This window comes from Otolemur garnettii, unplaced genomic scaffold (genome assembly GCF_000181295.1).
Source record: "Otolemur garnettii isolate 467f Iridium unplaced genomic scaffold, OtoGar3 scaffold00135, whole genome shotgun sequence".
Classification (NCBI taxonomy): Eukaryota; Metazoa; Chordata; class Mammalia; order Primates; family Galagidae; genus Otolemur; species Otolemur garnettii.
Genome location: NW_003852530.1, coordinates 4831639 through 4857550, shown reverse-complemented (window position 1 = coordinate 4857550; position 25912 = coordinate 4831639). Strand labels below are relative to the sequence as shown.

Genomic DNA, 25912 nt, shown 5'->3' with positions numbered 1-25912 from the left:
GACAGGTGAGGATACCAGGGGTGACACTGGGGTTCCGAGGAGCCATGCTATATGCCCTTTGCCCCTGCCTCACATATCTGGCTCCATTCCTCCTATTTAAGGGGCCTGCTCTCCTTCCTGATCTATGGTGACAAACAGCAGCCAGGCTCCCACCAGACTGTCCACAGTGACCCATGTCTTTGTTTCAGCAAAGAAACAAGAAGCATCCCCAACCCAAGTCCTTTCACCAGAAGCCACTTCCAGCTGTGGCTTGGCGCTGCCTCCTGTCCAAACACATCTGTACATGTTCATGCGGCCCAGGACCCCAGGGGCACTTTCTCCCACCCTCCCTAGACTCCTTCCCTTCATAGAGTCAGCATGGGGCACCAGTGGGGGGCGACTGTGTCAGCGTGGCCCCCATGTGAGCTCTGGTATGTTTCTCACCGCTCTGGGTCTCAGTTTCCTCATCTGTAAGATGGCTCATCAAAGAGAGTCTCACAGGGCTTTGTGAGATTTCTAGGAGCTAACATTTGCAAAGCATCCGGGCCAGTGCTAACAAATGCCCGTACCTGCTGGCAGTAGGGAGGGCAGCCCCTGCTTCCTCATCTCCCCCTGCCCACTTCTCATAGGACTCTGCACCCAACACTTGTGTCTGGCTGGGCAGAGGAGTAAGCCCCTGGTAGACTCTCCCTCCCGAGCCCCTCTCCCCTGGCTCACTTGTCCCCAGCCCTGCTCCCTGGCCTCCCTTCCTTAGGGTTCTTCTCATTCTGCAGTTGAGGGAATCTGGAAGAGATTCTACCAGACCTAACTCACCCACCCCTTATTCAAGGCCCTCCAGGGGCTGGCCCTTGCTTACCTCTGAGGCTGCACCTCTGTCCCCAGCTCCCTCTCCTGGGCACTGAACGTTTGGTTCCTCCTATTACCCCAGTCTTTGTTCAATCCCTTTACCTTCTTAAGCACCAACTGTCGCCTCTGCCACACCCTAGCCTGGGTCAGTATCCTACCTGTCTCCCCCCGCCTCCCTCTTCTCCCATGGTTTTATTCCTAGGAGAGTTCCCCAGGGCCTAGGCTAAACCAGTCGGTGGCTACTGCTGTAGACATTCCCTCGCACCCCAGAAAGTCTCGGATGCTGTCCCCGCCCCACTCACTCCTGGCTGCAGCCCGAGCCCCGCCCCTCTCACGGCCCCGCCCCACCCGTCCTCAAGGACAAGGCACTGGAGGGGGCGGGACAGAGCCTCCCGGCCCCGCCCCTCCCGCCTCTGACCCCGCCCCCGCAGTAAGACCCGGTGCAGCCCAGCTGGGCTGGGCTGAGCCTGGCTCAGCTGACGCCGCACTTCACGTGACGCTCCCGCCGGGTGAAGATGGCGGCTGCCACTGGGTGAGTGCTGCTCCTCACCCTCGCTCTTTCTGGCCAGCGCCGAGAGAGACCCTGGGCGTTCCTAGCTGGACAGTTAGTGAGGGTCCCTGGCCAGGTTTGCTGAGTGCCGTGGGCAGCCGTGGGGCGGATTGCTGCACGCCTCTAGTCGGTTCCCGCAGCTCCTCTCCACCCTCCCGGCTGTCCACTGGCCCTTGGGGGCAGCCTTGGCTATAAGGCTCCACCCATGCGCGTGTGGTGGCCCAGCTGTGTGAGGCCAGTGTGGGGGCTCAAGACGACACATGTTCATTGCCATGACCCTTAGATGGGAAGGTGGCATTGCAAGGGCGCCAGGCACGAGGGTGTGTTTGAGGAGGGCTTGGAATCCCCTTTCCCCGGCAGCCCCACGTCATTCGGGGCCCACATGTCATCTCCTAGGAGAATCCTTCCCTGACCACCCAGGGGACTCTTTGTAGCCCTTATTCCCATCTGAAAAACTCTGTGGAGCATTGGTACTTGTTGATTGCCGTCTCCGCGTGTAGAACAAAAGGGCAAGGCCCTTCTCAGCACTGGGTGTCACTACCCCGGTGCCTTGCACACAGTAGGTGCTTCATCATTCTGCTGAGAGAAGGGTGAGTGGTCCTAGTGGGAGGAAGTGTGGACAGTTGGCTCACTGAAGTGTTGGGGAGAATGTCCCGGACGAGGAAGCATCTGAGCAATGGTTAAGAGACAAAGGTTGAGAGTTCGGGGGTCAAAGAAGAGTGCGGCCCAGCCCTTGACTGGAGGGTGTGGTAGCCTCTTCCAGACTTTGTCCTGAGGTGCTGGAAAGGGTTTTCATGTGCCTTTTCAAGAGCTTTCTCCCCTGAGCTGTGTATGAGTTCCGTGGGAGGGACAAGGGGCTGGTGGGACAAGGGGCTAGGAGAAGCAGGGGTTGCAGGGGGCAATGCTCCAGATGCCCACTTGGGAACTGAGACCTGAATGGTGTAACTGGTGGACTGAATTCATTTCTTTTCGGGAGGTGGAGAGAATGACGACAGACAGGCGATTCTCAATTGGCTCCCAAGGTTGGGGGATGTGTAGAATGTACAAATCAAAGATGGAGTGGGCACCTGCTGTATTCCTGGAGTGCAGGAATGGCATTGGGCCTACCCGTAGCTGCTCATAGGCCACGAGGGTGAGACTCTTGTCATCCATCTGCCTGTATCTGGTCTTGGTGTGTGCAAAGGAGGGCGTGGCTCTGAGCTCAGGGGAGAGTCTGGGAAGGCTTCACTCTCTGGATCACTTTTGTGCTAGTGCTTAAGCAAAGAGATGCCCTTCAGGTAGAGAATTGCTGGTGTAAAGATGTGCATCCCTGCCAGGGGCTGGTGGGGGCGGGGAGAAGAAATATCTTTTGTTCTTTGAACTGTAGGAGACGGACCTGGTGCCAGGCTGGCCTGGAGTTTTGGGTGGATCTCCCAGGTGGCTGGAGGTCATGGGTTAGTCTTCCACAGAGAAGGGCATATTAGAATCATTAACTATAGTTGAAAGATAATAGGCTTTCCTCCTTAAAAACTCTGTATTTCTGCTTATGTTTGTGGAAATTGGTATTTTGAGATAAAATAGTCTGCCGTTTTTCCTCCTTTGCTAGCAAAGTAATAAATTTCCCTATCCTTCTAAAAAAAGAAAAAAAGAAAGCAAGAAAAAGATTAAATGTGGGCCAGGCACAGTGGCACGCCTGTAATCCTAGCACTTCAGGAGACCAAGGCGGGGAGAGGGTTGTCTGAGCTCATTGGCTCAAGATTCCATCTCTAAAAATAGCCAGGCCTTGTGAGGGGCTCCTGTGGTCCCAACTACTTGGGAGGCTGAGGCATGAGAATTACTTAAGCCCAGAAGTATGAGAGTTTGAGGTTGCTGTGAGCTATGATGCTACAGCACTCTACTAAGGGCGACAAAGTAAGACTCTGTCTAAAAAAAAGATTAAATGTGAAGGAACTCTGAGTCAGAGGCTTGAGCCCAGCCTGTGACCCTCTAAAGGATCAGAGAGAGCAGACTGGTGGGTATGCTGTATCTCTGGGTGGCCAAGTAGTCACAGGGAGTTTCAGGGACTGCAGTTCAGGCCTCCATGCTGGCTCGAGGCCTCCTGTTCTTCTGAAGACACAGAAGAGCCTGGCTGGTGACCAGCTAGATCCTAGAAGGAGGGCTCTTTTAGCAGAGGCCAGGCAGGGTGGGTGAGGGCGGTAAAACAGTTTTTAGAGAGGTGTGCTGCTGGAAGTGTGCAAGGAACTTCCAGAGCTTGACAAGGCTTTCTTGAGAAGAGCCATCCTGGCCTGGTGTGGGGCCGCCCTATGGATACGTTGAGCCTGAGGTTGAGCCCAGTGGCTTCCTTAAGAGGAGGAGGATTGAGCATGTTTCTAGCAAGGCAGAGCTCCTGGCTTTACTCACAGGAGAGAATGGAGGTCAGGCACAAGGACGCATCATACCAGCAGATCATGGCCTTGGGCTCCTTGGGAGTCACATTTTATCCTACCAGGGTCTGACACAAGGGAAGCTCTTGAGAGTTCCAGGTGACTGGGGTGTACCCCATATGGTTTGGGCAGCAGTGGAAGCCCTAAACTAGCATCTCAGGTTCTATTGGGAGCTCAAGATGCCCCTCTCGGGAGTGTTTTAGGGCTGATCCTGCTCTGCTCTGCCAGCCTGGGCATGGGCTTCAGCTTGAGACAGAGTATCTGACTGAGGTCACTTTCAGTCGTCCAGTGGAGAGGGCCCCTTATCCCATGGCACTTGGCAGGAGGTAGCCTGTGTGCCCCTTGAGCCATGCTTACCCTTTGGGCTCCCCTAGGTGGCTTTTTCTATTCCCCTCTTCCCTTGCCGACTTAGCTGCTGGCTCTCCAATGCCCTTCTCCTCTGATGTGATTGTTCACATACTTGCCAGCCCAGCGAAGATGGTTCCTTCTCCCAGATGTCTTTCCCAATCCCCCAGTAAAGCCTGCCTTCTCGGAACACAGAGAGTTCCAGTTTTCTTCCCTGGCAGGACGTTTGTCCACATCTGCCCTTGGTGGTTGGGTGAGGGGTTGCTTCTCTTCATACCTCTCCTCCTTGGATGGAGGTTGGGGACCAATTCACTTTGTACCCCCAGAGCAGTCTGCGGCTGCTTGGTGATTGGTGCTTGGTAAAATGAATGAAGTGTGTGTGGGGGGGTTTATTCTAACTTAGTCCAACATTGCATCCTGCTCTCCTGGGAGACTTGGTGACTGAGGAAAGGAATTGTGGTTGGGGAGGGGGACAGAATCCTGACTGTGAAGAAATATCTTTAATTCTTTAACTGAGCACTCCCAAGCTCCCCAGAGCTGGGAAGAACCAGCAGGTGAGCTGTCCCAGGTGTGTACCTGTGGGGTCATAGGTCATGCTAGAATCAGCATTCTTCTGGATGCAAAGTGTCTAGAGGCGTCACAAGCCCATCCCCACCCTGATGTCATCCTTGTACTCCTGGTGCAGCAGCCTCAGGCTGCCCATAGGGGCTGGGGGTTGGGTGGGTCTGTGGGAAGTGGGCTGCTGAGTGCCCTTTTACCTTCCTGGCCCTTGCCTGGGCCTGGTCGTAGTCCTAGTCCTGACCCCACACAGTCTCCTCTTGTCTCTGTGTGTGCTTAGCCTCCTGACCCTCCTCAGGAGTGAGAGAGGCAGGGTGGGGGAGGTTGAGCAGCTGCCTAGAGGCCTTCCCTGGTGACCCAGCTTGCTTTGCTCAGTGCCTGACCCCGAGCTGGAGGCTGAGGTGAAGAGGCAGGCTGGCCTCAGCTGGCCTCGCTGCTGAACGCTTAGCTGCACAGCCCAATCTGGAAGTGGCTCAGCATTCTGGAGCAGGGATCTTGTCCTTGTCTGTGCTGTGGTCCCCCCAGGCATCGGTGAAACGCAGGCACCATTCTCAGTGTAATGTGTTCACACCCACAGAATAAACGTAGAAGACTGCAAAAAAAAAACCAATTCTATGGAAATACAGTTACCAGAGTAAACTTGTGATATAGTCACACATGGGTCTTTATGAATGCATTAAGTAATAAAAGCTAGCAGATCTACTAAGCACCTTCATTATTGTTATTATTTTTATAATAATCAAATCTGTCACCCTGGGTAGAGTGCCGTGGCTTCATACCTCTCAGCAACCTCAGACTCTTGGGTTCAAGCAATCCTCTTGCCTCAGCCTCCTGAGTAACTGGGACTACAGGTGCCACTCAGCTTGTGTTTTAATTTTTTTAGTAGAGACAGGGTCTTGCTCTTGCTTAGGCTGGTCTCCAACTCCTGAGCTCAAGCAATCCACCTTGGCGCATCTCTGCCCTTCTCGGCCCATTTTGGCCCATCTTGGCCTCTCAGAGTGCTAAGGTTACAAGTATGAGCCATGGCGACTGGCCAGCACCTTCATTTTTGAAGTAGTGATAAACAAAAGTGATATTTTGAGATGCTACAACAGCAATAACGTGATATGAAGAGACCTTTGATTTTTCTTTTTTTTTTTCTTTGAGACAGAGTCTCACTTTGTTGCCCTTGATAGAGTGCCGTGGTGATTGCTCACAGCAATCTCAAACTCTTGGGTTCAAGCAATCCTCTTGCCTCAGCTCCCGAGTAGCTGGGACTATAGGCGCTTGCTACAATGATTGGCTATTTTTTGGCTGTAGTTGTTGTTTGGCAGGCCCGGGCTGGATTCGAACCTGCCAGCTCCGGTGTATGTGGCTGGTGCCTTAGCTGCTTATTGGTGACAGATTCACAGGCCCTGCTAGTGCTGAGTGGTGAGTTGCTTATGTTGCAAATTGAAGAAAACGTAGATTTGAATGAGGTTAGAGAAAATAAAAGTATAGCTTTTTCTTATCCAAGCAAGTGGAGCCCCTGAGTTCCATGGATGAATCCTCAGGGGTCTGGGACTGAGGTAAGGACCCAGCGGGTAGCCATTGAGGAGAAAGGAGAGGGTGGCTCAGTTCAGATGTGGGGGCCAAGGTCGTGTGTGTGTGTGTACTGGGACACGTTGTAGGGGCAGTGCCATCATGCCCTCTCTGGGGCTAGTCCCCTTCTCAGTCCTTTGTTCTTGGCCCTGGGCTGCTGACGGGTGTCGGTGGTTGCCTGCGGGAGGTCTCATGTTGGGGCCAGAGGCCAGTTCTGTGGGTCTGTTGGTCCACCCAGGCGTTGCCTGCCCCTTGACTGCCCGTAGTAAAGCCTTATTTGCCTGGGACTTAAGGATGACGTGGCTTTTACCTTTTAAATTCTGGGTGCCAGTTAACCAAAGCTCCAGCAGAAACCAGTGGGAGATGTTTTATTGGTGCTGCTTTTGCTGAATTTGCAGGAAGAAGTGATCTAAGTTGGCTCTGGGCCTGATGGTCTGTTGGGGTTTGGTTTATGCCATTAGAAATCAAAGGGCATGTCTCTGTAAACCTTGATTCTGGGGAGCCCTGCCTGGTGGCTCAGGCTCAGTGGCCTTTCTCATACCAGAGCCCAGGACAGAGTGGAAGAGTAAAAATTGTGGTAGATTTTCTTCACCGTTGCAGCTGATCGCTGGGAGGAAAGGGGGGCTTACCAAGTTTTCTGTCTTGATCTGAGCAGCCTGGCATTTGAGCCAATAGATTCCAATCTGGGTGGCCCGGGTGGCCCAAGAGAGAGGCTTCTCCAGAGGTTCTTGACAATTCTTGACAAGAGGAGGCCCAGCCCTTCTGAGAGCCTTACGGGTAGGGGTAAGGCCAGGGGGCAGAAGCACAGAGGGTGTGCCAGGCAGAGAGACAGGGGAGTGGTGGCAGAAGTGGGCTGGGCTGGGCTCAGCAGGCCGGTGGCCCAGGATGGGCATTTTCAGCCAGTTCTGCTGTCAGGTGACTGGCTGAGGTCTTCTGTAGCAGAGCCTCGGGGTCATTGCCCCGAGTGCGTTTGGGGCATCTGTAGAGGTGAGTTTCACCCAACACTTCCCCGTAGGCTTTGTAGGGGTGCAGGGAAAGGGTGTGAGAGGCTCTGGGGACTCTGTGCTGGTGGCTGCACTTTCAGTTCCTGACAGCGTGGCCAGCTGCGAGGCAGTTTGTTTACAAGCTGCACTTTTATCCTTGTGGCTGAGTAAGGCAAAAGAGCAGCCCTGACTTAGAGGAAGCCCTGGCCGCAGGGGTCCACCCAGCCTGCCATTAACCCTTCTGGCAGGGGAGGCCGGCACGTGCAGGGAGGGAAGGGGCACTCTAGTCCTGTCAGCAAATGTGGGATGTTTCCGGCCCCTCCACCCTTCCTGGCCAGGCTGAGGCCCTGGGTCTGCTTCCTGCCCTGTGGGGGCTGATGTGATCTACACAGACGTGTGCGTGGCTGTGTGTCAGCTGTGCCAGGCGTTCACCCAGCAAAGAACTTACTGGGTCCTTGCTTTGTCCCAAGCAAGGTGCAAGGCACAGGGGCTCAGCAGTGACCGGCATGGACCTGGAGCTCTGTCTCACAAGCTACACTGGAGGGCGGGCACCAGGCAACATTACTAGTCATTGCCTGGTTAGATTAGAAGGTCCAAGCACTGTTGCACTCAGGGACCTGACTCCAAGCCAGGAGTTCACTCAAGAGGCCATTGAAGAGAGTTTAACGTGGGATGATGTATGATCTGTGCGCAGGTGAAGGGGACCTGGGGAGGAAGAGGAGGGAAGCTCATCTGAAACCCATCGGAAGCTGTGCTTTGGGTCAGGGTATCCTGGCAGGAGCTGTGCCTCCTTGTCTCTGCCTCCCACTGGCTAAAGCCACCTGGAGGCAGGGTTCACACTGTGAAGGCAGGCGGTTGGGTAGGCCAGCCTCTGGAGGGCAAGCAGAGAAACCCAAGGCCAGTGCTAAGTGAGGGGTGGGTCGGTGGGGGCGTCTTAAGTTCAAAGAAGGAAGCAGGCAAAGACCATCCTGAGTGGGGGCCGGTGGGCCAGGACTTGGCTGGAGGTGTCACTGCTCGTGTGTCCCTGGTGTGAGGGTCCCCTGAGAGGTGAGTGGGAGGAGCCCCAGGCCTCTTTACCCCCCAGGCAGAGCTCCAGCTCTGGGCTGTCCCTGCCCTCCTAGACCTCCATGCCCACCTGTCACCTGCCCCTCCTGCACACCCCAGCTTCACCCTCCCTCCACACTTGGCTTCCAGCCTCCTGCTGGGACTGTGCTTCCTTTCTCCGGTCATTCAATTGTTCATTCAGCAGCTACAGGCATCTGCTTTGTTCCTGCCTCCATGGAACCTACCCTTTCCCTGGAGTGGACAGCAAGCAAGTTAAAGAGTTGGGGGGTGAGGTTTGGATGGGGTGATCAGGAAAAGCGCCTTTCTGCAGAGGCTGGACAAAGTGAGAACCTGGCCACGTGCTGGGCACCTGCCAGAGGTGCAGTCCCCACAGCGCAGGCAGTGGCAAAGGTTGGGGTGCTTTGTGGACAGTGAGAAAGCCTGTGCTGCAGCAGAGGGAGCCACAGTGGGGCCCGGATGCCAGAGGGAGGGGTGGAGCAGGCACCTACTGGGGTTGGCATTTCTAAAGGGCCCTTCTGGTGGTGAGCAAACATCAGGCTGGGCTGCAGGCTGGGCTCAGAGGGAGCCGCTGACAGTGGCCTGCCATGTCAAGGAGAGGGATGCCCGTGCAGGGAGTGGCCACGGGGGCCGGGACACATGGTGGTGGAGGTGGACTGAGGGAGGAGGGAAGGCCCAGGCAGCTTCAGGGCAGCAGGAAGGCTTTCTTTGCAGCAGAGTGTGGGGAACACAACTTGAATTAGGCTTTCTTACCTGAAGGCCACACGGTGCCCCATTGTTTTGAATAACTATGAGTAAGTGGCAGGTGCCCTGTGTTCCTAAGTAATTGTCACTAGCTTTCATTTGGAGCCACTGTTGTTCTGGCTACTGTATAGGGTCCCAAGGCTTTCCACTGGGGGATGGAAAGAAGCTTCCTATGCTAGCTCTCCTGCCCCCATGAGCTGGATGAAGGCGGATGGCCCCATGCCTGTTCCCTGTCTGCCATGAGTTGAATAAAGAGCAGGTCACAGCCACCTTCAGGTCCCTGGCTTTTCTGGTTTGTCTAAATCCAGTGCAAACCTTTTCAGTCTCCACCACTGGTCCTACAGGGAGACTGGGCAGGAGCAGGCTTGAGGTGTGTGCCATGCCCTGAGTTTGAGATGGCTGATGGGACCTGTGGACCAGGAGGGGGACATCAGGGGCCTGTGGGTACTGGTGGTACCGAAAGCTGAGGGGCAGGGTGGGCCCAGCTGGGGGAGAGGTTCCAGGCCCCTGCTGAGCTGCGTCTCTAGCAAGGAGGATGAGCCAGGAGGCAGGGAGGCTGGCTGCAGGGGATCCTGAGCTGCGCTTCAGTGTTCGTTGCTAAACACCGAGAAGGGGAAGCCAGGGGAGCTGAGTGCAGAGGGGTGGTGTCGGCAGAGACAGTAGCCCTCAGAGTCATGGGTGCTGAGCAGCCCAGTGAGGATGGGAACGTGCTGCAGACCCAGGACCTGGAGCTGCTTGTGGAGGATGTGGAGTGTGGAGGCCTGTTGGGGACAGGGTGACTCTTTTAGAGGACACTAACTGCAAAAAGGATAGAAATAGACCACGGTGGGGATGGGGGTTGGGTAAGTCTTTCTCTGTTTTGTCTTTTATTTTTTTGGAGACAAAGTTTCAATCTCCCCGGGTAGAGTGTTATGGCATCATCATAGCTCATAGCAACCTTAAACTCTTGGGCTCAACCTTAAACTCTTGAGTGATCCTCCTGCCTCAGTTTCCCAAGTATCCAGGACTACAGATACCCACTACCACATCTGGCCAGTTTTTGTATATTTTAGTAGAGATGGGGTGTTGCTCTTGCTTAGGCTGGTCTCAAACTCCTGAGCTTAGGCAATCCTCCTGCCTAGCCCTCCCAGATCTTTTTTTCTTTTAAAGATGGATGAGGTTACTGTGTTTGTAAATCAGTGTGTTTCAGTTTTTTTTTTAATCTCACAGCGCACTTAAACCTATAATTAAACTTCTGCGTCACAAATTATGTTGATCCAAAAAGAGTAAAAAAAAAAATACTGTGTTTTGAACTTCTTTCAAAAATGGTTTAGTGATCGTTAAAAATTGTGACGACACATTTAGGATCCTCTCCCGGCACACCAGTTGAAAATCACTGCTCTAAATGCTGCGAATGACCCTGTAGAAAAAACTGATGTTGAACAGATGTGAGGTCAGGCAGGCACACCCTCCCCACACACACACAGGGGAGGAGAGGCCTCGGGTGGGAGCAGCTGTGGGAAGGGCCCAGTAGCCTGCAAGGCTCTGGGAGTGGCTGCTGGGCGGTACGCTGTGCTCAGTGAACAGGGAGCCCTGCATGGGGTGAGAGGTGGTGAGCCAGCCCCCTGCCTTGCTCGGAGCAGGCAGCAGCTCCGTCCTTTGATGGCCCTTCCACTGTCTCAGTTGAGGTCTGCTGCCTGCAGGTGCATCTGCACAGGGCTCTCAGGACTGTCCTGCGTGGGTGTGGGAACTCCTGAGTTGGGCTGTGGGGTCCGTGGCTTATAGAGAAGGTATAGGGTACATGGGCGGGGAGCTGCATTATGGGGTCAGAGTCTTTGTTGCTGGCCCTGCCTATCTGTGGTAAGCTCCTTGAGGCCAGCAGTTGAGCATGTTTCTAAACCAAGTGCTCTCTCACAGGCCTTAGCTGCCATCCAGACCTAGCTGTCCCTCCTCCCCACGTGTGGGCCAGGTGCTCAGGGAAGCAGTGTGTGTGTGTCTGACAAGACCCTGTGGGCCTTAGGAGCCCCAGGGAGGGGCTGTTTCTGGGTCAGGTTGAATAGGTTGAGCTCCAGCTTGCCGCATGGGATGTTCAGACGGTGGTGGGGCACGTGCGTGGAGGCGCTAACAGAGGCCTGTGCTCCTGTCTTCCGCAGACCCTCCTTCTGGCTGGGGAACGAGACCCTGAAGGTGCCGCTGGCGCTCTTTGTTCTGAACAGGCAGCGCCTGTGTGCCCGGCTGCAGAAGAACCCCGCCGTGCAGCCTGGCTCTGTTGTGGTCCTGCAGGGTGGGGAGGACGCCCAGCGCTACTGCACGGACACCGGGATCCTCTTCCGCCAGGTGAGCCTGCCCCGAGTGTGCATGGGTCTCCCACGGGTTGGGATTAGAAACTCGTCTTTTGGGGTTGTTTTTGAGATAGAGTCTCACTGCTGTCCCGGGTAGAGTGCCATGGTGTCGTCATAGCTCACAGCAACCTCAAACTCTTGGGCTTGAGCAATCCTCTTGTCTCAGCCTCCCAAGTAGCTGGGACTACAGGTGCCCCCCACAATGCCTGGCTAGTTTTCTTTAGTAGAAATGGGGTCTCACTCCAGAGCTCAAGCTATCTACCCACCTCAGCCTCCCAGAGGGCTAGGATTACAAGGGAGAGCCACCACGCCCAGCCTAGGAACCCGTCTGCTCTGAGTCTATCATTCTTTGCACTGCCATGCTCAGAGCTGGGGCCAGACCATAGTGGGAACTCCAGAACTCTGCTATGGCCGTGCAGCATCCAGGACAGCAGGGACACAGGTCCACCGGGGAGCTGAGTGTGGAGGGGAAGTGCTGGTGTGGCCTTCCCAGGTGGACTGGCCTCCCTGGCAGGGTCCAGATGGACTGAAACCTGTTGCCGAGTATAGTGGTAGAATGTTTTCTACTGAAACCAGGTCCTGCCTGCAGGGTCCCATCCCTCTAGCCTGTTGTTCCCACAGCAGTTCTGCCGTCCCCTGGCTGTTAGAGACGGGAAGGTCTAAATACGTCTCCTGTGACTCCTCTTGAAGCTTCTTGAGGTTTAAATATTCTGTGGTTTAAAAACCGATTTCCTAAATTCAGCTGTTGGCTCCCTTACTGATGTTATGCAGGCTAATTTTAGAAGAGCTCCTCCTCCACTTCATACCTTCTGACGTTATTTTAGCTCAGTGTTTATTGCTAAACACCGGAGAGGGAAGAAAGAAGTCCCAAGGATGGCACCTGTGGCTCAGTGGGTAGGGCGCTAGCCCCAGATACTAAGGGTGGTGGGTTTGAACCCAGCCCCGGCCAAACTGCAACAAAAAAATAGTCAGGCGTTGTGGTGGCACCTGTAGTCCCAGCTACTTGGGAGGCTGAGGCAAGGGAATTGCCTAAGCCCAGGAGTTGGGGGTTGCTGTGAGCTGTGACGCCATGGCACTCTACCCAGGGTGACAGAGTGAGACTCTGTCTCTAAAAAAAAAGAAATCCCAAATGAAGGGATTCCCAATATTCAGCCTGGGCAGGTGGAGAGAGGAGGGCACTTATATGAAACCTATATCATCAGAGAGGACTTAATTCAGGGTCAGAGGAGGCGCCAGGCTGCCCCTTGCCAGACCACAGCAGGATGAGTTGGGGGTGGGCGCGCAGCCAGAGTGGGGAGCTGGGTGCCGAGGGGACAGGGCTGTGTGGGGCTGGGGTCAGTTTCTGAGCTCTCTGGGGTGCTGGGAAGCAGGTGCACAGTCTGCCGCCTACCTCCCTCATCGAGCCTCGAGTTCCACTGGGTGACAAGGGCCCTTGTTCCCACTGCAGGAGTCCTTCTTTCACTGGGCATTTGGTGTCACTGAGCCAGGCTGCTACGGCACCATTGACGTCGATACCGGGAAGTCGACCCTGTTTGTGCCCAGGCTTCCCGCCAGCCATGCCACCTGGATGGGAAAGTAAGGAGCAGTCGCGGCTGAGTCTCTGTGCTGACTTTGGGCCACTTGGGGCGGGCCCTGAGGGGGTGGGGGGGACAGTGGGTCAGCCCCTTTGACAGCTGGCTCTGTCAGTCCCTTGCGCCCTTGGTCAGGGAGGGGCATCAGAGCTGTCGCTACAGATTGGTGGCTTTGTTTGTTCAGAGTTATGGTTTGAGTTTGGTATCTGGAAATTCTGGATTCCATGCTTTGTTAAAATGCTTGTGGCTTTGGCCCCATTGGGCTGTCACTCCTGTATAGCATCAACAGGGGTGGCGTGGTGGGCAGCTGCTGGTGTGTGGTGGTTTTGGTGTGGGACAGGAAAGCCCCTCACAGATGTGCAGGGGTGTTATATGATGCTGCCTCTGGGCCCATGTGTGGCTCTCTGCCAGCTCCTCTGTGCCACAGGGTGGGGGCCGCAGGCTGATGTGTGCCCTTTCCTCCCTCCCTCTGTGGCACCTGCTGCCCCAGGCCCCCTACCCGGGAAGCCATGCCTTTCTGTTCAGAGGCACCAAGGCAGAAGCTGTACTTAACCAGGAAGTTTTGCAGTGATCAGGGTATCCCGCTAATGCTGGCTGTGTCCTAGCGTGTCATTTCTGCCCAGAGAGTGATCATTCTGGGCTAATGTATAAATTACAGCCTTGGTGGCCTCGTGCCCCATTATTACCACCTTGCTCATTATTACCAAGTGGGTTGGCGGGTCTGTGGCTAGTTTGCATGACAAGGCCATAGCAGGGCCTCCCCAGACTTGCTCTGCTTCATATGCCTCTCCTCCCCCGCCCCAGCCATTCAGTGCAAACTCCACAGCCTCCTCTGCTGGTCCTGGCATGTGCCACTTCTGCTGCCTTGCAGTCAGGGGTTCGGGTTCACAAATTGCTGACCGTTCTGCTCCGAGTCCACTTGGCAGGATCCCAGCTTGGCCCTGGGCCCTCAGCTTTGCTGTGAAGACTTGGCTTTGAGCAGAATTGGCAGCTGAAGAGAGGAAGGATCTTTCTCTTGTGGGATGTTGTCCTGGCTCTTAGGAAGAAGGGTGGGGAGTGATCCAGTTGGCCTTTGGGGTGCATGACTGGACTGCCACTGGGAGACCCTCTCCTGTTAGCGTCTCCCCATCCCGTCATGATCTGAATCCTTACTTAACAGCTGCCCTGTTATGGAAGAGAAACAGCTCAGTGTGATGGTGTGCCCTGGGCAGACCTGGTGGCTCCACTTGTCTGAGCTGTGATCAGAAGCTGAGCTTGCCTGCCGGCTCAGCCCAGCCCCTCTGCAGAGGTTGGGGGGCTTGTGGGTGGATCTGTCACTGTTGGGGGCTCCGATTCCCTGCCTATGGGGAAGTGGCCATGCTGCTTGTGAGGTCCTCCAGGGCTACGGTGCTCACCGGAGACAGTTACACCTGTGACACTGACATGAGGTGGTGATGATGCCAGGAGGCAGATTGTAATGTCCCAAAGTGGCCACAGCAATGTTTCTGGCCATTCACTGGCAGCAGGTAAAATCGTGCTTTTCCTCCTGCTTGAGCCTGGAAGGACCTCGTGACCACAGAGGCAGTAGTGTGGCTGTGTGACTTCTGAGGCTTTCACCTGTCTGGCTCTGGGATGCCCCCCCCTTGGAACCCAGCCTCCGTGCCACAAGGAAGCTGAGACTCACCCATCTGGAGCAACCATGAGGTCCTAGACATCACGGAGCAGGGATCGGCCCTCTTCTCCGGGCTCTGTCCTGATTCCCACCCTTAACAGTCCGTGAACCACGGTGGGTTTTCACGCCATTAAGTGTCAGAGTAGTTTGTTACTGGCTCTAGTAACTGGAACCGCTCTGAGGAAGAGTTTAGATCTGGTCTCCATAAGGGGATCCTCCCAGCATCCGTTCTGTACCTTGAGGTGATCATGGCAGCGAAGTTGTGGCCTTAGCTCTTCTTGCAAGTGGCATATCTCAAGAGTAGCTGGGGCCCCTGTGCCAAGTGCCCCTTGGCTCTGGGTGTCACCTGCAATTTTGACCTGGCTGCTGTTGCAGCGTCCCTGGGGCTCGGCCCCTGTCTCAGAGCCCACTGGCATGTCCTGCTGCTCCGAGAGCCAGCTCAGCAGTCAGGGAAGATGCTTGCATCTGGGAGATTCTTGCATCCTGGAGTTTCTGTGTCCAGAGGTGGAGGGGCTCTTGAGTGCATCTCTTCTGTGTTTTTATAAAGGGCTAATTCTCACAAGATGTCTGGGAGTGCCCATCTGTGGGTTGAAGGTGAACACCCTCTGACGCTGGGAGGAGAGGCCCCAGTCCTGCCTCGGGGCCTCCTCTGTCTAGTGGAAAACCTGAGCAAATCTCACCATGTCTCCTCACACCTGCCATCTGGGGAGACAAATGGCACTTGACTTGACGGTTTAAAACCCAGGACCTGATTGGGTTGGGAACAGCTGTTCACATTTGGCTTTTCTGGAGCGTGATCTTCACTAATCCAGGAATAAAGTGCTGCACCTTGGCCACAGCTGGGTTTCAGAGTGGCTGTTAAAAGTTCTCGGCCTCTCCCTGCTTTGCTGAGCCTGCTGGTTGTCTCGTTGCAGACATGCAGGCTGGGGTGACCTTGAGGGTGCAAATGGGTCTGCAGGGGTGGCCTTCCCTGTTGAAGGCATGCCGGGCACACTGCACAGGTCAAATCAAGCAGCGTTGGTCCCAAGTGGATTCAGGCCCCACAGCTGATAGCTGCACCCTGCAGACCACCCGCAGCACCAGGCCGCTGCCTTCCTCCGTCCTGGGGTGAGTCACCGTGTCTCTGGGCCTTTGGGAGAAAAGGCACAGTTGGAATGGGGCGATGGTGAGGCTCTGCTTGTTTGGGGCTGGAGTCTGGGGAGTGGCCGGATCTGATTGTGTGTGGCAGCTTCCAGACACTCCTGGAATCAATAGGGCACCAAGAGTGAGGCTGTGATGGGATTACCTGGCCTTTGCAATCAAAACCCACCAGACTGAACATTTGACCTTCAGCTCCTCAGCTTCCTTTTGAGTCTCTATCTGATGGCTTTTGAAAATCCATCTGGCAGATAACTGCAATCCAAAGTCGCCCAGGGAAACGCCACCCCCGTCTGCAGTCTGTCCTGTTGTCAGGGCTGCAGACGCCCAGGGGCGGCCTGTTCCTCACCCCAGGTCTCCTTTTTGGGACAGGAGGGTGGAAGTTTCTGATTCATTTTTACTTGGAGCCTTTGCTCACAAAGGGGTGACGCCTTGGTGATGTGAGCCTGTTTCCCCTCATTCCCCGTCTTGCTCCTGCTTAGCTGACGGCGCCAGCGGTGGTGTATCTGGGGGTCCTCCGACAAAACAGGAATTTGCCTCTGTGTGTCATCACCTCGGCAGTCTCAGTGCCCATAGAGGGTGAGCCACTTTGGGCCAAGTGGGGGACCCTCTCAGAACCTTTGCAACTTGGAGGCGTTCTGTTCCCAGCCCTGGGGTGAAAGGTGTGATGGGGATGTGGAATGGTGCCCGGCCCAGCAGTGCTCACCTTGCTGAGGGCCTGCGTGGGCCTCCTGTAGAGAGGGAGTTTCTCCAGGGCCGGGACCCAGGGGTCTGCATGCTGCTCCTTTTGTTACCGGAGTTAATGTGGGGCAGGTGTGGTGTGTGACATGCACACAGGCTGTGTGCAGTGAGGCACGTTTAGGGTGCATGTGATGATCCCCGTGGGGGGGGGAGGCAGGGGTGTGTGTATGTGTTAGTTTTTCATGGCTCTGCCCCTGACCCCATGCACACACCTGTGTCCCAAGTACTGAGGCTTCCTCAGCCTCTTTCAGCCCCACTGTGGGTGTGGGCTGGACCCTTTTTGATAGACACAGGCTTCCTGAGAAGGGGCTAAAGGGGTTCTTTTGGCCCCTACCCCATGCAGTTTAGGGACGTCCGATTCCAGGCAGTCCCGGACCTGGCTGGCATTTTCCACTGTCCACAGCGGCCTGTCTCTGCTGCCTGTCCTGGGCAGTGCCCCCCACCCCATCAGGCCTCTGCAAGGAGGTGCCACTGCGGGTGCTGCCGTCTTGCTTGCAGGATTGGTGTCTGGGATCAGATGCCCACGTTGCTTTGGAGAGGTCTGCCTCTCTCTCCGACAGCCTAGTGAGATGTGAAACGGTTGCCACCATCCACCGTGGAGTGAGTGTCATCAGCCGCCTTCTGCAGAGTGGAAGGCAGCAGTGGCAGGGGTGTTGTTTGCAGCCGAAGGCAGCCCCTGGCTGCTGGAAATTGATGGTGACTGCTGTAATTTGGCCCTATTACTTATTCATTAACCGCATGCAGGTGGTCAGCCAGCCGGCAAGACCTGCTCTGTGAAATTTCATTTTCTGGAGGGCTCCTTGTGTCTGCACCATGAGGCAATAATTTAACCTACTCTTCCCACCGAGGCCCTGAACTGGGTGTTGGTGGTGGCTGCAGAGTGAGCGGGCATCGTGCAGACCCTGTGCTCCTGGAAAGGGCCTCATACCGGGCTCCCACCATTGGCAGGGCAGGCCTGCTCGGGCCAGCGTCCCTGGAAAGTGACCCCCGCCCCCAGAGGACAAGAGCCCCTTTGAGTGGGAAGACTTCTCACCTCTTCTGCCAAAGAGCTTGAAGGGAGAGTGTCTGGGGGTGGCGTCAGCTTCCCTGCTAATCCCCCCACCCCCCAGTCTCCCAGGCAGTGGGGCCAGGTGTGAGTAACCCCCCCCCCCCAGTGGTATGATGGTTTCTATTTGGATCTCCCAGGCTCCACGTGGGGCAGGGTGTCGGCCCGCCACGTGGCCACTTTCAGACCCTGCCGGCCCTGGTCCTCAGCAGGCTCAGAGCTGCCCGGGGACCTCCCCAGCCAGCTTTACGGGGACCATGTAGCAATACCACTTCTTTTCCTGTCCACCCTGCTGAACTGTGGCTGGTTTGATGTGGCTGTCTGGCCTTGCATATCCCTTAAGGTGACGTTTAAATGATTTTTACCATAATTAGCTCCAAAACATGAAAAATAAGTACTACCCAACTTAATTATCTCTGCCCTTTAAAAAAGAACGAGTCGCACTGTGCCAGAAAAGATGCTCACAGCTTTTCAGCTTTTATCTGTCAAACGGTTCTCCCTGTTGGGAACCAGGCCCATGGTGAGCCAGGCGCTTTTTGGCAGGAAGGGCAGAAGCACATTTCCTGGTGGCTTCCCTTAGCAACACAATTGGGGTGATCTGGAAGGTTTTGGGTCCCCTGTGGGAGTGTCAGTGAGAAGGTCAGGTGGCCACACTAGTGGCAGAGCTGCCTTTCTGTAGGGAGGCCTGCCTGGATGCTGGCCTCAGAAGCAGGTCCTTTGTGCCTCGCCAGGCTGCTGGGACTTTGCTTTTCACACTGTCACAGCTGGAGGTGATGAAGTGACTTGGGCCAGTGGCAGGGTTGGGCCCTTGCTGTGGTGCTGGGGCAGTCAGAGCGGACATGATGATGCCAATAACTAACTTTGCTGGTGGCCCTGCCTCTTGCTTTTCTGGTATGTGCTTTTGTGCCTCGCTGCAGGGTCAGTGTGATGCCGAGAGTGTTACCACTCAGGAGCAAAGGGCTTGAAAGCACCCCTTGAACTGGCTGCATGGTCAGTAAGCAGGCCAGCCCTGCATCTGGGGGATCCACAGTCCATCAATTCCTGCCCCCTGGCTGCTCCAGGCTGTGCTAATGGAAGCGTCAGACCTTAGCCATTAACTTTTGAGTCATGTCTCAAACCTGGAAGCTAATGTGACTGAATCTTGCAAATTTAATTAACAGCAGGAGCTTGATACTCAGTGATCATTTCAGAGAAGCCAAAAGGGAGACAAAAACAAAGGGCATTCTGGGTTGCATTGACCAGCAATCGTGGTGAGACCAGTGTCTCCTCTGCTGGCTGTTTCCTGTCTGAGCCCTGCTCACTGTATGTGGCTGTGAGTTCCCTGCTGCGGCTCATCCCTGTGGCCCTCGTGCCTGTCCCCGGGTGCCGGGGTCTATGCCTCCCGGTGTGGGCAGAGGAGAAGCGGTGAAGGGCTCGGAGAGTGGAATGGGATTCTGCTTCCCAGGCAGCGATCTTGGTTGTTGGTGTCTCAGAGGCCCGGAGTGGTGCACAGAGCACCTGGTGGGTAAGCACACTTCAAGGTCTTTATTTCTGGGTTGCGACGTTCTCTCCCTCCCTGTTTCCTGTGGGGCTCCCTGGGCACGTTGTCCCCCACACCCTCCACACTCACCTTTCTCTCTCTTTTTTTTTTTTATTTTTTTGAGACAGAGTCTCACTCTGGGTAGAGTGGGTGGCATCACAACTCACAGCAACCTCAAACTCCTGGACGTGCATGATCTTCTTGCCTCAGCCTCCTAAGTAACTGGGACTAAGGCACCCACCACAACGCCCGGCTAGTTTTAGACGGTCTTGCTCTTGATCAGGCTGGTCTCTGACTGTGGTGGTTTCTTTTTCTTTATTTTTTTGCCGGGGCTGGGTGAACCCACCACCTCCGGCATATGGGACCTGCACCCTACTCCTTGAGCCACAGGCGCCGCCCTGATCAGGCTGGTCTCAAACTCCTGAGCTCAGGGAATCCACCCGCCTCAACCTCCCAGAGTGCTGGGATTATAGGCATGAGCCACCGTGCCCGGCCCACACCTTCTTCCCATCCACTCACCCCTGGAGGTCCTAGGAAGCACAGTCCGAAGCCATCTGCTATTTCTTGTCTAGCCCAGTTTGGGATCCAGCACCTGGGGCTGTGATGCTATGAGGCACTGTGGGATGGGGTCAGGGTGGGGTAGGTCCCTGTGACCATGCGATACTCAGGTGTGGACGGCATGCATGTGTGTCCTGGGACCTGGCTCTCCCGTCTCCCTGTGCAGTGTGTTTCTCCTCATGTGTGCTCTGTCACTAGCAAGGCTGTTGACTCATCTCCAACCAAGAAGAGCCTGGGGGTGGCAGCCCTCAAGTCTGCCTGGCAGGGCTGACCATGATGCCGGCAAGGGCTGCCCAGCCTTGTCTTTTCACTGGCTGATTTTTCAGGAGTGATGAGGAAGCTTGAATTTATCTCTTTTATGTGCAGTGATGCTGCTATTGACTTCTTTAAAATGTTAATTTCAGAGGTTACATCAGGGTCTGAATAGCCTCGGAGGCAGCTTTCTTCCCCTGCCCCAAGGGGTGGGGTGTGCTGGTGGCCACCCTGTGGGCTATCTCTGATGGTGAAGGGCAGTGACCGGAGTTTTGTCTGTAGCTGCTTAGAGGAGCTGGAAGTCTTGGGGTCATGGAGGAACAGGGCCCAGCTCAGGGCGGGGAGTGATGGGTTGCCGAGGGAGGCAGGTGTGGCTCTGTGGTCACTTTGTGGCCTAGGGCCCTTTGCCCTCCGTGTCTGTGTTGGGCCGGGTGCTGGCCATCATGGGGATGGGCCCCGGGGCTTCATGGGCTGGGCTTGGCAGGCAGCAGGGTGGCCATGCTGGGCTCTTGCTGCACTTGACCTTGGCACTCTGTGCTTCCCTTCAAGGATCCATTCCAAGGAGCACTTCCAGGAGAAGTATGCCGTGGATGTGGTGGAGTATGCAGATGAGGTGAGTGGCCCCGACCTGTCTCCACGGCTTGGGGCTTCCAGGAACCCTTCTGCTTTTGCATCCTCCCTCACTGCCATGGCCTGGCTGGAAGTCGGGAGACACCCCCGCCTGGCCGCCAGCCCCCTCCAGGGTGTCCCCGTTCAGGAAACAGCAGCACCTCACATGTCTCTGAAGAAGCCATTTCTTGGGCCGGGTGATGCCCCCAACTCCGTGAGTGGAAGCATCTGGTGACCTGGGCTGTGGCCACTGAGATGCACAGGAGAGGGTGTCTGTGAGAGGCAGGCCTGTCTGCCCTGGGACACTCCATCCAATCTGAGTAAACCTGGGTTTTCCTGTGTCAGGAGGCCCTTCCCATGGGCGCTGGCTCTATGTTGATGCTGCTGTCACAAAAGCCCTAGGCTGCAGGAGATTAGTGGGGTGGAGTTGGAGCTTTAATTCACTCCCAGCATGGTTTTATGCATGGCTTCCATAAGGCTGACTGTCTTGGGTGTCTTTGAATCGGTCCCTAGTTCCTGATAGTGCCAGGCTGAGGCAGGGGTGAGAGCACAGCTTGGAGCCCCCATGTCAGGCGTGTCTTGGGTGTCTTTGAATCGGTCCCTAGTTCCTGATAGTGCCAGGCTGAGGCAGAGATGAGAGCACAGCTTGGAGCCCCCATGTCAGGCGTAAGTGATCAAGTGACCAAGGGCTATGGCACTGCAACCATTGCCTGGCATGTAGGAGGCCTCTCTGCTTCACCCCTGGATGCTGCCACGGTCTCATAGTCTGTGCAAGTCAGTGTGGAGCAGAAGGTGACATTGCAGCAGTCAGCACCTGCCACCATGGGTCCAGCCTGGTGGCCACATTTCCCCAGACAGCCTCTGAGCAGGCTAAGAGGTGGGGCTGCAGTGTGGGGGTGGCGGGGCAGCGGGGGCTAGCTAGAGGCCAAGCAGCTCCCCATTTTCCCTGGTCAGCACACAGCCTGGTTGGGAGGGGCCCGTATTGGATGAGAGGCAGGTTCCTGGGGAGGCAGCCTAGCTGGACACAATGCTGTGGGGAGCTAGTCTGTCTCTGCCTGGCGTCAGAGGCTCAGCTCAGCCTGCTCAGGGGACAGCCAGCTCACAGTGACCAGGCGGACCAGCTTCAGTGCCATGCTGTCCACAGGTTCTGGTTGTGCTGTCCTGGGGCACTATCCCTACTTCTCAGACTGTCTGTGCCTTCCCGTCCCTCCTGGGGCACTATACCTACTTCTCCCCTCTGTCTCCCCTACCTTGAGCTCCCTGGACAGGTTGTGGATGCTGACCCTGTCCTGACCTGCATTGGGCCCTTGGCTGCCCTGTGTTTGTGTGGAAGGCCCCCCGCTTTCCCTCAAACTGCCCTCTTGCACACTATCCCTACCTGGGCCCAGGGACATGTGGGCCTTGTAGGTGGTTGAGACCGGGGCTAAACTCAACAGCTGGGGCACAGGCTGATGTAGGAGGTCACCGTGTGGGATGGGAACTGCCATGGGGTCATCGTGTCTGCTCAGGGGTCCCACAGGGAGCATCGCTCACATCTGTGGGACCGTGGGGATCTGTCTGTGCAGCACCTGCTGCCTGGCTGGACAGAGAAAGGGGCCTTTAGGTGGCTCTTTCATGGGATTTCAATACCAAGCTCTTGGGGCTGATTCAGCTTCTAGAGCAGGGGTCCTCAAACTTTTTAAACAGGGGACCAGTTCACTGTCCCTCAGATCGTTGGAGGGCCAGACTGTGGGCCCTGGGGCAAGTTGGCTGCTAAGCAGGACAGGCAACGGCGGCAAAAACACCCGGCGGGCCGGATAAAGGTCCTAGGCGGGCTGCATATGGCCCGTGGGCTATAGTTTGAGGATGCCTGGTCTAGAGAGTCTCCTAAGATGTATGTGACTCTCATTTGGCCCCTTTGGCTCTCGCGTCTAAAATAGACTGAACGTTTATTTGCATCCCCCCATCAAGGTCATTTGCTGCTTAGGTTGTATTTCTAAGCCCAAGAAGGGGAGGGGCCTGCCCATCCCTTTCTCTCCTTTTGTTCCCAGCCCTCTGCTTTGTCAGGCCTGTCCTCCACGCCTGCAAATTGTGTTAACATTCTTGCCCTTGGGGATCCTGGCCCTTCAGGTCGCCTTGGTGCATGTGTGACCTTGATGGTGCAGCTGGGGGTGGGTCCCTGGGACCCAGAGGATGGGCACCCACATCTGCCAGGACTGGGTTGCTGACTTGGAGTCTCGCCGAGGCTCTGTGCCACGGCCTTCGCAGCCACTGTCTGACATTTTTGTTTTTATAACTGGGGGGAAGTTCAACTCCATTTATGCTGTGATTTCTGGAGAGAGGGGAGAATCTGTCTCCAGGTACAGTAAAATAGAGGAAGTCTTGAGTGTCAGGGCAGGGAGGTCCTCAGTGGAAGTATAGAATGACAGCCACATAGACCACCTCATTCTTAACCTTTATTTATAGAGCAGGGGTTTTTTTTGTTTTGTTTTGTTTTTGAGACAGAACCTCAAGCTGTTGCCCTGGGTAGAGTGCCCTGGCATCACAGCTCACAGCAACCTCCAACTCCTAAGCTCAAGCAATTCTCTTGCCTTAGCCTCCCAAGTAGCTGGGATTACAGGTGCCCACCACAACGCCTGGCTATTTTTTGGTTGTAGTTGTCATTGTTGTTTGGCAGGCCCAGGCTGGATTCGAACCCGCCAGCTCTGGTGTATGTGGCTGGCACCTTAGCCGCTTGAGCCATGGGCACCAAGCCTATAGGGCAGTGTCTTAAATGAAGGCTTCAGTGGCGTTCAAAGGGCAGAGTCTCTATAGAGTTCAGGAGCATGCAGCATACCCCTTCCCCATCATCACCATTGATCAGTTTTGTTATTACTGTTTTTATTGGAAATGAAGTTCATTGGATGTGAGATAGTAGACAGAGCCTCACTCTGGGGTGGTACCTGTAGGCTCCAGTAACCTGGGCCGCTCGTTGGGTCCCCTTATCCCTCCTGTCCCATCCAATGGGGAGTCACTGTTTTCCTCCCTTTCACAGATGAGGGGGGCTGAAGCTCAGAGAGTTGCGGAGATCCCACAGGTGGGGGACAGTGGTGTTGGCATGTGACCCCAGAGGCCTGCCCTCCAGTCCTCACTTGCCTGTCAGAAATGACAAGTCACTGCCAAACTGCTATGGAGGTGACATAGGCTGGTCAGGGAGCCTACCGGAAAGTGCAGCCTGCTGGACTGAGCCCCGTTGGGAGGTGCTTCCAGATGGCTGTAGGGACCTGGGGCCTACTCCATGATAGGAGGTGATGGGAGAGGGTTCCTTAGGCCGGTTCTGTGGTGCCCAGTCCCGACTTACTTGGAGCAATCTCAGCTACCTGTGACAACAAATCATAGCGGCTGGCACAGGGTTCCTCTGAAAGAAGGCCGAGACTGCCCCTGCAACCCCCTGGCCACTTTGTACCACGTATAACGTGCAGGCGCCTGATACTGCAGACCTGGCTGGCTCTGGTTCCCTCTGCCCAACAGATTATCCTGAGCTTAATTATTGAGAAGGTGGTTCCCCTGAGAAGGGGACACTCAGGGGACCCTTGAGCGGGAGCTGGCATGACAGAGGAGTGTGTTCTGCGTCTGCTGTCCATAATGGCACCAGGCAGGTGTTGGAAAACACCAGGGTCACTGGCTGTGCTGCAGACAGGATGGATGGGAGAGAAACAGCCCCTGTCCCCAGCAACACAGGGGCCACTGCCACCTCCCGGCCTTGGTGTGAAGAGGCAGCAGGGAAGGAGGAGTCGGGGACAGCTGCACTGCGGGACCGCTGGCCCGGGGTTGCTAGAGACCTTAGGTGTCCAGGAGCAGCTGCACATCTCCACTGTGGTATTTCCTGATGTTTGCATTTTAGAGACATTCAAAATTTTAAAAGCAATTGTGGTACCGTGTTCTACTGTTTGAGGAGGCTACCTTGAAAGACAGTTTCTTTTCAAAAGCTTCAATCTCTGCAGGGTAAAGCCCAGCTCTTGGGCAGAGTTGTGTCCGGCCCTTGTGTCTGGATTGTCACCCTGTGAAGGGTGGCCCTGGGATCTGGTTCGGGACCTAGTGAGGAGAGCATGGGAGGTGTCCATGGGAAACCTCTGATTGTTCCAGGGGAGGATCCACCTCACTGGGCTCTGACGAATTCTGCACGTCCCGTCTACCTCAGCCGGCAGAGAGGCCGGCTGCCTGAGAAATTGATGCTGGCCTCGGCATGAAATGAGGCAGGGCCGTTTAATAGCACAGGTTTGTGAGAGGTCCCTGGCGGCCACCACTCTGTGGAAACAAGGCCCTGAGCCGACAGAGCGTGCTGTTTTGTGCGCCAGGGTTGTGTCTGGAGCCAGCGACACACAGCACTTTTGTGTCCCCTTGATATCTGAGGCCTGGTGTCGGGGTGTGCTGACGAGCGTGCAGCGCTAATGGGTCTCCATGGGGAAGGGCGGATGGAGCTGCTGGGCCGGGAGAGGCTTTGCAGTCACAGAGGTAACCAGGGCCCACAGAGGCTGTTGTGATCGATAAAAGATGCGGCCCTGCCAGGGCCCGCACACGTGCAGGCTGCTGTCTGCGCCGGGCCGCGCTCTGAGCACTGAGTCGCTTGGAGACAGCTGAGTTCTCCATTATTCTATTCCTAAGCAGCGCGTCCTGAGAGGCGTTGCAGAGAGAAAAAGCATCAGCCCACACATCTGTTCTGTTCCTCCCTCCTAAGGACAATAGCAGATACAATTCCCAAGTGCCTTCCTGCTCTCTGATCCTGTGCTGTAATTGACGGAGTCGTTCTGTGCTGATGAATGTGGACGTCAGCATAAGGACACGTGTAGCTCTGTTCTTTTAATGAGCCTCCTTTCCTCCAGGAGGGGTTGGGAGAGTAGCCTTTTGTTCCCGAGACACTGAGGCTGAGGGATGCTATCCTGCTCAAGACAGTCACTGAGCAAACGAGGAAGGATCCAAGGAGATGGTTGGGACCTATCTGGAGGGTCACCTGACCCTGTGTATCACAATTAACTGGGTCAAATTTGTTAATTTTTTTTTCTTAAGACAGAGTCTCACTCTCTCACCCTGGGATAGAGTGCTGTAGCGTCATAGCTCACAGCAATCTCAGACTCTTGGGTTCCAGTGATCCTCCTGTATTAGCCTCCTAGGTAGCTGAGACTATAGGTGCTGCCACAATGACCAGCTAGAATTTGATACATTTTAAAAAGAGAATACAGTTTTTGAGACAATCTTGCTCCCTTGCCTTGGGTAGAGTGCTTTGGTGTCATATTTCACAGCAACCTCAAACTCCTAGAATTAAGCCATCCTCTTGCCTCAGCCTCCTGAGTAGCTGGGATGACAGGTACCTGCCACAACATCTGGCTAGTTTTTCTATTTTTAGTAGAGACAGGGTCTTGCTTTGCTCAGGCTGGTCATGAACTCCTGAGCTTAAACCATCCACTCACCTCGGCCTCCCAGAGTGCTAGGATTACAGGTGTGAGCCACAGAGGCTGGCCAA

The 25912-nt window shown here is 55.4% G+C and overlaps 1 protein-coding gene across 1 annotated transcript in view; it reads left to right on the top strand.

The window, feature by feature from the left end:
* Window positions 1-1294: 1294 nt before the first annotated feature.
* PEPD (peptidase D) overlaps window positions 1295-25912 on the top strand; it is a 119591-nt gene continuing 94973 nt past the window's right edge. Inside the window, exons 1-4 of the mRNA XM_023518353.1 lie at window positions 1295-1357; window positions 11162-11345; window positions 12798-12925; window positions 20374-20437. Coding sequence (XP_023374121.1) covers window positions 1341-1357; window positions 11162-11345; window positions 12798-12925; window positions 20374-20437 — 393 coding nt within the window. The 5' untranslated portion in view covers window positions 1295-1340. The remainder of the gene's footprint in view (window positions 1358-11161; window positions 11346-12797; window positions 12926-20373; window positions 20438-25912) is intronic.